This window comes from Genypterus blacodes, unplaced genomic scaffold, assembly GCF_046128005.1.
Source record: "Genypterus blacodes isolate CSIRO-AG114 ecotype Tasmania unplaced genomic scaffold, CSIRO-AGI_Gbla_v1 ptg000006l_1, whole genome shotgun sequence".
Lineage (NCBI taxonomy): Eukaryota > Metazoa > Chordata > Actinopteri > Ophidiiformes > Ophidiidae > Genypterus > Genypterus blacodes.
In genome coordinates, this window is record NW_027466820.1 from 17,784 (window position 1) to 28,438 (window position 10,655).

Below are 10,655 nucleotides of genomic sequence, written 5' to 3' on the forward strand. Positions count from 1 at the left end.
TAACTATAGATTACGTGGATGAGACAGGCAGACAAACAGACAGACTGGTAGACACACAGGCAGACAGCGCCTGTTTGAACTGTCTGTGGATATTGGAGCATGCAGAGCAGGAGGCACTGATAACCAAATTCCATGACGTTTTTGAACAAGTGATGCCAATAAAACTGATCTAAGCCGCACAAAGCCGAGTGTTCTGGTTCTCGTGGAGGTGGGAGGTGACCACAGCTCCTGCAGGGACATCATGCAAAGGCCCAGGTCAGATTCCAACTTAGGAGCTCACCACTAAGCCACTGTGCTTACTGCATTCCCAAAAACAACAAGAAGAAGAAGAAGAACTGAGTAACAGATAGGTTTAAGAGGTTTTATTTGAATCCATGCAAAAAAGACTAAAATACGTTCGCCAACATGGTATTGGTCTTCAAATACACACACACACACACACACACACACACACACACACACACACACACACACACACACACACACACACACACACACACACACACACACACACACACACACACACACACACACACACACACACACACACACACACACACACACACACACACACACACACACACACACACACACACACGAGGTAAAGCCAGCGCAGGTGAGTTAGTTCAGACGGGCAGAAGCCAGACGACATCAGCGTGTCTCTCTCTCTCTCTCTCTCTCTCTCTCTCTCTCTCTCGTCATGAAGCAAGGCAGCAGCAGTCTGAAACTCAAATAGACAGCGGCCTGGCCCAGATGCTGCCAGCGCCGCTATAAATAGGCGGTGAGCTCATGATGAAAACATGTCAGAAGGCACACACACACACACACACACACACACACACCAACAGGGTCGGCACGGAAACTCATGCTGAGGAACACACAGGGCGGCACAACAGGTTAGAGGCTGGAGGAAATCAGCTCCCGGAGAGTTCACACTTTAGAAGAAAACACTTTATAGGATCTTTATCCTGCGAGCGGCGTTCAGATTTAACGACTCGGTGTGCAGACGTAGAACCAGAATGCAGCTTTGTGAGGAAATCTAAGGCTCTAAACACTTTCCTGAGACGTGTGCTGAAGCGTGAGATCAACAGATAATGAATTGTATATAAATACCAGGGGTCAGGAGGTCAAGAGGTCAAGTTTGTGTGTATTTGTGGAGCCTCCTGGTGAGCAGGGCCAGGGGTCAAACCACAGCTTGGGTCAAATGACAGGAAATCCCAGACAGAATGTGTGTGACAGTGATAATTGCAGATGTTACAGTCACAGTATAAAGACAGAAGGAGATGAAATGAGCTGCAGCCTCACTAAACTCATTTCTGCTTGTGAAGACGAGACGACAGCCAACGTACGCTGTGACTCTAACGTCAGCAGACATCACAGCGTCTCTGTCTGCTGAGGACAATCTGGAGTTGTAACCCTCCGACACGTCTCACACACACACACACACACTCCAGTCTGAGAGCGCTGCTACCTGAGGAGGAGCATTAAATATTTAATGCTGAGTAAAAAAGCATCTTTGCCGGGCTGAGAGTCGCTACATGACACTGAGTTAAGACAAATGAGAGCGCGCGCGCGCGCGCGCACACACACACACACACACACACACACACACACACACACACACACACACACACACACACACACACACACACACACACACACACACACACACACACACACACACACACACACACACACACACACACACACACACACACACACACACACACACACACACACACACACACACACACACACACACACACACACACACACACACACACACACACACCAGAGACAGATCAGGAAGAATTTAACATAAACACGCCACAGGACCATGTGACTCCATCTGACACGACGACTCGCACACTCGAGTGTATGGCTTAGTCTTCATTGCACTTACACACACTCAAAATAACACAACAACATGGCAGATATACAGACGGCTTTGCAAACCAAACGAGGCCTCACATCACTCAGTTTTTTTCCCTTTGTTTCATAAGGACGCCTTAAAGGGGCGGAGCTTAACTATGGTTACATTACAAAAATCACACACAATTCCTTAAAAAACACACACACACACACACACATACATGAGTTAAAAATTACATAAACAACAACAACATGAGGCAACGTGAGGCTTTAAAGTTTCACAGCTGTGATGTGTTGAGATGAAGACTAAAGGAAAATAAAAAATAAAACTGAGAGATTGAGAATAAAGTTGCAACATTTTGATAGAAAGAAATGAAAATGTTACAAAAAAAAAATAGTTATAAATTTGGGGGAAAAAGAGGAAATATTACAAGAATAAACTCCATGAATCTATAAATGTGTCATTCTGAGGACGTTGGGACTTTATTATCCTGATATTTCCACTTTTTTCCTCCAAATAATAAAATAGAATAAAAATAAAACTTCAGTCCTGAAATCTTTTAGATTATTCCCCACAGCCACAGTGACACTTCTGTATTCAGCTCACGTCTTCCAGCATCAAAGCCATAACCGTGGCGCAGGTCTGCTGAGGTCCCTGAGGCCGGGGCTCCAGGTCTTCACACCCACACAAAGTAAGCGATCTCATCCAGGTCCACAGGATAGTCTGTGAGGTGCAGCGCCTCCTTCAGGTCAAAGCGCTCCCCCTTGTAGCTTTTCCAGTGACCGGCAGGAAGGTAGATGTCACGCTCCTGCTTCCCACGCTCTAGAACCGGCGCCACCATGAGGTCATCGCCGATCAGGAACTGCGAGTCTATTTTGTAGGCCGTTTCGTCTCCCGTGGCGATCCACCACAGGGGCCTGATGATGGGGTCTCCGGTCCCCAGCACCTCGCCGGCCAGCTCCAGGACGCGCGGGGCCACGATGCTGTCGTGGAGGGCGGTGTACTTCCTCGCAATCTCAACCACTTCGTTGTCGTAAACCCACGGCGGGATGGAGAACTGCATGGAGGGCATGAACGCCGACAGCTCCAGCCAGCGGATGTAGAGCTCTCGATCGGGCAGCGAGTTCTTCCCATCTGTACGGTTCACGTAGGCGTTCCCGCCGATCATGTCTGGCAGGATGAACTGGTATCCCAGGATGCTGATGGTGAGCACGGTGGGGATGAGGGACTTGAGTCCCAGCTCGTAGCCCCACACAGAGTCCCTGTCGATGGGTCTGAAGAGGCAGGAGATGTTCTGGGACTGGTAGCCGCTGCGTAGTTCGGCCCTGTCGTTGTAGGGAATGGCCATCTCTGTGTAGCGTCTGGTGAAGGTGCTCGGGTCTCGGATCGGATTTTTGGTGCTGAACTGCCACGGCAGGTAACTGGTCTCGCCCGCGTCGAATTTGAAGGAGGCCACGCCGTACTTGGAGCGCAGCAAGCGCAGCTGGGAGGCGTACCAATCCCGAGCTTCGGGGTTCGTGAAGTCCAAAATCCCACCGACGCCGTTCCACCAGCGCACCAAGGCGGGGAGCCGGCCCATGGGCTCCCGGACCAACAGCCCCCTCTGGACGCACATGTGGAAGTTCTCAGAGTCGTAGTTGACGAACGGGTGAGTCCAGACCGACACCAGGAACCCGTCGGCTTTCAGCTTGTGGAACATAGCCGAGGCGTTGGGGAACTTCACCGGGTCAAACTCAAACTCGCCGTAGCGGCTGGTGTAGCGGTCGTCCAGCTCCAGGTGGCTGCAGTTGAAGCCGTGCTTTCTGATGTTGGCGGCAAAGCTCATGAACTTCTCCTGGTCGATGTCGGTCTTATAAAGAGCCCAAGTGGACCAGATTGGATGGCGGAAGACGGCCTGTGCTGGCACTTTGTTGGGCTTGTTGAAGTAGCGGCGGACCATGTACTTATGGATGGAGGTCACGTCTGAGCCCACACACACTCTGTAGCTCAGCTCGGCGCACGGTGCCTCCCCCGGGTTTGGCTTGAAGGGACTGTCGCTGTATCGAGCCTGGAAGGACATGGTCTTCTCCGTGTCGTTCCAGCCCAGGTGGAAGGGAACCGAGCTGTTGATCTTGATAGCCGTGGCGTTGGACGAGAGCCAGTAACTTTCCAAGATCCCACCAAACTCGTTGCGGTTGGAGAAGATGTCGTTGGTGACAAAGGGTTTAGGCGCCTGCTGGCCTGAGATGGAGATGGGCCAGTGCTGACGGGCCGAGAGCGCACCGCCGTACCAGTGGGCGAATTTGTAGGTCATGGCGTGTTCCACGGGAATGTGGGGCTCCAGCTCCTCCCAGCGCACACGGTAGCACTGCACCGTGTCTTTGGGTCGCACCGTCTCGATGAAGAAGTTCAGTTTTCTCTCAGTGGTGCGGCTGCAGCTCAGAAGCTCGCCTTCCTTAGTGCAGGAATCCAGATCCAGGGTCCCCGACCTGCCAGGGGACAGACAGAGTGAAATACAACACAACTAACAACAACAACAAAACGTAGCATTTCTCTCCACACACCAACCTGAAGTCCATGATGAAGACGATGGAGCCGCCCTGGTTGCGGATGATGTAACCGTCTTTGTTCAGGTCCAGCAGCTGAGTCTTGAGCAGCTCGGCCTTGCGTAGGGATGCGATGTAATAGCACCACGCCGTCACCGCGGCGATCACCAGCACCAGCCCGAACATGGCGGCGCCGGCGATGGGGCGGGCGTCCTTGCTGCGCGGCTGCTTGGGCAGAGCGTCGGTGATGGTGCCCCCCGCTCCTCCTGGCACCACTTGGTACATGATGAGCACCGGTCAGGGGGAGACAAACCTCCAGCCGCCGCTCTGAAGATCATAGAAATCCGTTCCGGGACACAAACCGGGAGACGGAGAAGAAAAAACCCCTGATGTTTGCGTTTGTTTCCTCGGCAGTTTCTGCACTCTGGACCCTCCGCTCGTCTGCTGGCAGAGGAGAGAGATAACCGCTCTGTAATGTTTGTTGAATGTTGGACTTTAACTTTCTGTACATTCAGCTGTTAATGGAAAAGTGTGTGTGTGTGGTTTCCCTCTCAGCTCAAAGCTTCAGGTTACACACTGACATTGATGTTTTCAGCTGCATGACATCATCAAGGCTCAGACGTTTAAGAAACAAATCTGGGCTCGACGACGCGCCGGCCTGAGTAGATGTGAGCAGCGGTGATCCTTAACGTACCAGATCACATGAAAGAAAACTCATTTGTATGTAGGGAGGAAGAGGGGAGCAGGAAATGGGATTTAGGCCTCCGAGCTCCGGCAGCGCCAACAACAAGAGAGGAAGTGAGACGCTTCAACCAAACCTCTGCCAAGCCTCACCAACCACTCACTCCAGTTAACCAGTAACCAGGCTGACCAAACATCAGTCTGACCCCCGGCAGCACACACACACACACACACACACACACACACACACACACACACACACACACACACACACACACACACACACACACACACACACACACACACACACACACACACACACACACACACACACACACACACACACACACACACACACACACACACACACACACACGATCACAGATGGTCACCACACCAAACACTCAAACTTTGATACGATAAAGAATCTGATGTCATTTTCAACACTGGGGGTTTGTACTGTCCGACTCTATAAACAACAGTGACATCATCAAACTAGGAACAACAATGATGTCATACCTATTCATTATTAAATCTTACACTCTTGCACTTTTCATACACAAAAGAAGCTCGGGTGCATTTTTATAGCAGATAGAAAACAAAACAAGGTTAATAACAATAATAAACAATGATTATATAATTAATAATAATAAAAACAATAGTAATATGATCATAATTGTAAGAAGGTGTAACCGTGGCGACCACTGGAGTGGTGCAGGAGACGAGTTCAGATTAAAAAGCAATAATAAGTGAGAACAGGAGAGCGGAGACGTTGTGTTAACAGATGCGGCTCCTTCAGGCTTCAGTTGACCAGAACTTAGCGGCTCTCCCAGGAGGAGCAGGGCCTTATGGGTAATTAAATGTTTGCTGTTGTTTATTGTGTCTGTGGCTAATCAGAGTAGATTAGATTAGAGGCGAGCCGAGCAGCCGAGCAGAGGCGCACCGCTCCGTCCTCTCCTCGCTCCCCTGCTCGCTGACGAGAACTAACTGCAATTGACCCTAATGGTGCGGCGGCGTGCCGAGGCAGCGAAGGGGTCGATGGTAAAAAATGTTTCCTATTAATTAGCAATCTAATTGACTAATTCTGTGTTCAACCAGCCTTGGTATGGATTTCAGCCCCAACAACAACAGGAGCGATAACATGGGATCGTCGTTAATTAACGGAGAAACTCAGCGTCGCCTCCTCGGAGGAGGCGCCGGCTGCTGGACACAGGACGGAAACACCGGCAGAGGAGAGGGTCAGAGGTCAAATGGGTCATGATGTGGCGTATTAAACTGGCGTGCGGCGTGTATCACCGTCGCCTCTCCGGAGAACTGATGAGGCAGAAACTTCGGAGGCGTGTGAGAGGAGCTAGGGTCACGACCTTCACTCAAAAACATGTTTCCATTCAGCCTGATGGTGGCGCTGTACTAACCACCTGTATGATGTTACAACTTTTCCAAAAACTGTTTTGTGGGATCTTCTCTTATAACTTTAACTCAATCAGTGCTGAATTTTGCCTTTGTTTGTTCATATTTGTGCCCTTTTCTCACCAACGTGTTCCCCATTCCCAGCTGAGTGGGCATGGCTCCCTGTAGTTGTATCTCGTGAACAAATTTGTCTTTTATCCACATTTTGTCTCACATTATGCAAAGCAAACCTCGGTTGACCTGATGGTGGCGCTTAAACACACACACTGACAGTCACTAACTTCTGAACCTACTTTAATAAACTCTCATCTCTCTGTGATTCTGTTTTTGTTTATCCCACAAAATTTAAATGCAAGAAGCAGAAACAGAGATGTGACCTTATGCAACATGACGTCATCATATAGAAGCACAAAGTCACACACTTCAGACTTTTCCACTGAGAGAAGCTGAGGCATGTTTGTGTTTATGGTGTTGATCCATATGTGCCGCTTCAGCCGATCTCAGCGCTATCTTTGCGTCAGCGTGACAAACACACACACACACACACACACACACACACACACATAACTGCTGATTCAGCAACGAAGTGTGAGAACTGCTCAACTCAAAATATGTGTGTGTGTGTGTGTGTGTGTGTGTGTGTGTGTGTGTGTGTGTGTGTGTGAACGTGGCGGACTGCAGCGCGCTAATCATCACTCTGTGTGTGTGTGTGTGTGTATGTGTGTAACAGCTGACACACATTAACGCGTCAAATCACGAATCGATAAACTATAAATGACTTTACAACAAGTGTGTAACTCAGAGAACAACATGAAGACGTCAACTTTCTCCTTAGTGTGTGTGTGTGAGGACACAAACAACACATGACGTTGCGTTCATAAGCAGTTGTACAAAGGGGTCTTCTCTACTGTACACACACACACACACACACACACAGTCACGAGCCCAGCGGTTAGTTGCAAAGTTACAGTGAATAACAATAATAAACGCACATCAGCTGGTTGTGTGTGTGTGTGTGTGTGTGTGTTAGTGAGTGAGTTTGTTTCCTACCGAGCCGCTCTTCTTCAGCTTCGCCGCTTGAACTCCAGCTTGTTTGCTTCACTCCACAAAGAGTCCTGCACGCTGGAGCGTCTCCGCCCGCCGCTCCACGCCCACCGACCGGGGCCGGGAAATGTAGTCCGACGGGTCCGGGTCCCGTCAGAGGGACAGAAACAAACACGACCCGCAACCCTCCTACCTTTTACTCGCCCAGCCCCCAGAATCCTTTGCTGACTCCACAATGTTCCAGTTATTTCTGACCTGACAGATGTTTCATAAGTCTGAAGCTCACTGGGGTCTGGTGCTGTCAACTACTGCTGTACTTCTGTGTTGTGTTCAGGAGCTGGATCGTGCTGTTCCTCCTCCTCCTCCTCCTCTTCCTCCTCTCCATAATAATAATAATAATAATATTCATATCACTCTTTCAGAACAAATGTCCTCCACATTTGGTAAACAATAGTGCTATGGTTCTCAAACTGTGGTGTGTGGACGCACAATGGTACTTGAAGTGCCAGGTTGCAGAATTTGTTTTGTTTATTATACAACTACATGATTGAGTCTTAAAAAGGGAAAATTTATAATAGAGGTTTGAAGAATAAAGCTGTTACAAATTTGAGAGACAAGAAGTTCGAGAGACAGTATAGGGTTAATAAACTTCCCCACAGGCTCAGCCTGGACTGAATGATCACATCACACTGCATGTTGAATAAAAGGCAGTGAGACTCACACACACACTTCACACGTTTGATGAGTAATTAATGAAGAAATCCATTTCCTTTCCCTGCGTGTTTATATGGCAGAAGAAGAAGAAGAGAACAGAGAAATGAATTTAATGAGCCACTAAAGAAGCCCAGAAAGTGCTGCTGCAGCATGTTGGAGAGCTCGTGAACGTTTACTGTCCTGCGTCTGATCCCCTTCAACCCACAAGACACACACACACACACATTACTGATTCCTCTGGTTTGTGTTTGTAATGAAGGAAAAGTTTAGCAAACCAAGAAGATGTTTTTATTAAATGGCTCCAGATTGTCCCGTTCAGGATCTACCACATCAGATTTAGAGCGCAGATCCAGGAGTTAGTAGTAGTGAATCGCAGAGCTTCAGTCAACCGTTCTGGCCCCTTGCTGCCCCCTGCAGGTCGTCTCTCAGCAACACGGCGGCTCGATCGCTCTAACGGAGGCTTTCTGACACAAACTCGGGGTGTATGACGTAATGTCCCTCCTGGTAGGGCTTCACCACGTGGAAGCAGGCGTAGCCGCTCTTGCTGAGGAGGAGAAGAAGCGTCAGAGGGAAACGTTAGAGCTCGGAGAGACGGAGAAGCAAACATGGCGGCAATCAGGAGAGTCCAGCTGGGTTTGTACCTGGAGGCCGACAGGCTGCAGCGAGACCTCCAGCTGTGAGGAGGGCGGAGCTGCTGGTCAGTGTGAGGTCGGGTCAAAAGGTGAGCACCAGGGAGACGCCTGACGAGAACACGGCAACTCAGTTTGTCATGATAACAGCAAACAATGGTGGTCAGTGTGTTCAAAGCTCACCTGAGTCCCTGTGTGTGTGTGAGCCGGCCCACATTCCTCTGAGGATCCATCTGACGACCTTTCACCAAATCCATTTCACTGCAATCAGAATCAGCCGGGATCAATATCTGTGCTGTAGTTATCAGGAATCGGGCCGTAAGATCAGAGATGGATCCTTACCTCTGCAGGTCCCTGGAGAGGTCGGAGTCAGGGAGGGTCAGCTGTAGTTTGTGCCGGCTGCCAGCAGAGGGCAGAGCGTGTAAGGAGGAGGGGAGCTGCTGTGTGTGTCTGAGCGTGTCCCAGGTGCTGACGGGCCTGTCGGGACATGCAGTGTTTAGACTGGGCAGGGAGGAGGGCCTGACAGGGGGGAGCAGAGGGGGGCCGGTGTCCGCGGGGGGCCAGGGCCGGGGGGGCGAGCGTGTCATCGCGTGGACGGGCCGAAGAAGAGTCCTCGGAAACAGAAAGTCCTAAAAGAAGAAGAAGACACAATACAGCAACATTAATAGATTATTGTATAAGAGGAGAGCAGATGTTGTGGTGTTGAAGTTTCTGTTGAGATCTACTGAGGCAGAAGATCCAGTGAAGGCTCCATGTTATCTAAATTCCATCCCTGAAGCTTCTTCTTCAACATTGAAATCCTGCTGCTTCTTCCTCTCTATCTAACCTCCATACCCATCATCACACGGGACTGTGAGACCCACAGGAGAAGGAACATCCCTGTCAGCCTCATTCTCCACGCAGCAGCATGAGTGTATACGCTCCTCGGGGCTCTGTTTACCACACCTTTGGATCAGTAAATAGGCGTGACATGAAGTGTTGCATAATAGATGAGCTCCATGTTGTTCAAGTGCAGAGGAATGTAAACACGGAGCCGCCACTTAGCCTGAGAGTCGGGCTTTGAATCACAATGAAGAGGAGGAGAGGAAATCACCGCTCTGATTGCTTCCATCAGCTTGAGTTTGTAACACGGCATTTGTTAAATTATGAGGAATAAACAGCCTAAGGTGACATCATCAATCAATCAATCCTCTCATACGTGTCTGCAGGCTGTGTTTCTCTCTTAGATGTTTCCTCTGGGTCTAGATGTGACCCTGAGTCTAAGCGCTGCAGGTCTGGGGGTCTTACCGGTCGGGGGTGAGGGTTGTTCCTGCGGTGGGCCGAGGTGGGTCTCAGTCTGGCTCGCTCCCCTCCGGCCAGAGAGCCAAACTGCTCTGTGTACATGCTGATGTAGAGCTGCGGGGCCATCTTTCCTCAAGCAGAGCCGCCGCTTGCCTCAGCAGAGTGAATCCAACTGACCGACCCTCCTCCTCCTCCTCCTCCTCCTCCTCTGCACCTGCACCTGCTGGCTCCTCCCCCTCCTCTCTGTGATTGTGAATCCTTTGTTCTTCCCCCTGATTCTGTTTCATGCTGATGAGCCTGAAACTCTTCATGTTTCAGCATTTTTGTTGCTTTTCTGCCTCCGGCTGGTGTTTGACTGCTGATCCCCCTCAGAGCGTTCTTCCTCCCTTAAACTTTCATATCTTTGTTGCCATTAAATAATAAATCATTTGTATTTTAACTCTTCTCTTGTTGACTCTTGTTCATGGATCTTTTCTCCTCTTCAGTCTTTTTACTTCT

General features: G+C 49.8%; 2 protein-coding genes across 3 annotated transcripts; both read right to left on the reverse strand.

The window, feature by feature from the left end:
* Positions 1-423: 423 nt before the first annotated feature.
* myorg (myogenesis regulating glycosidase) lies at positions 424-7,691 on the reverse strand. 2 transcript variants are annotated; one of them, XM_076149942.1, is made up of 3 exons: positions 7,540-7,691; positions 4,421-4,839; positions 424-4,341 (listed from the first exon to the last, which is right to left on the reverse strand). In XM_076149942.1, exons 2-3 carry the CDS (start codon positions 4,681-4,683, stop codon positions 2,550-2,552), a joined length of 2,055 nt encoding a protein of 684 aa, XP_076006057.1. In that variant the 5' UTR covers positions 4,684-4,839; positions 7,540-7,691; the 3' UTR covers positions 424-2,549. The 2 variants fall into 2 exon arrangements, with proteins under 2 accessions (XP_076006057.1, XP_076006053.1); XM_076149938.1 differs by having other exon boundaries at positions 4,421-4,842.
* Positions 7,692-8,697: 1,006 nt separating this feature from the next.
* On the reverse strand, positions 8,698-10,283 carry LOC143000308 (uncharacterized). Its single transcript, XM_076149580.1, has 5 exons — positions 10,164-10,283; positions 9,219-9,505; positions 9,060-9,137; positions 8,889-8,987; positions 8,698-8,791 (listed from the first exon to the last, which is right to left on the reverse strand). Exons 1-5 carry the CDS (start codon positions 10,281-10,283, stop codon positions 8,698-8,700), a joined length of 678 nt encoding a protein of 225 aa, XP_076005695.1.
* Positions 10,284-10,655: the final 372 nt, after the last annotated feature.

Bases quoted from the DNA above. Each gene is read 5' to 3' on its own strand.
- myorg (XM_076149942.1), bottom strand. From the start codon at position 4,683: ATGTACCAAGTGGTGCCAGGAGGAGCGGGGGGCACCATCACCGACGCT. The intron at 4,342-4,420 runs GTTGGTGTGTGG...GTCCCCTGGCAG, and splicing joins GTCTTCATCATGGACTTCAG to GTCGGGGACCCTGGATCTGG.
- LOC143000308 (XM_076149580.1), bottom strand. From the start codon at position 10,283: ATGGCCCCGCAGCTCTACATCAGCATGTACACAGAGCAGTTTGGCTCT. The intron at 9,138-9,218 runs GTAAGGATCCAT...TTCTGATTGCAG, and splicing joins CTCTCCAGGGACCTGCAGAG to TGAAATGGATTTGGTGAAAG. The intron at 8,792-8,888 runs GTACAAACCCAG...TCTCCTCCTCAG, and splicing joins TGCAGCCTGTCGGCCTCCAG to CAAGAGCGGCTACGCCTGCT.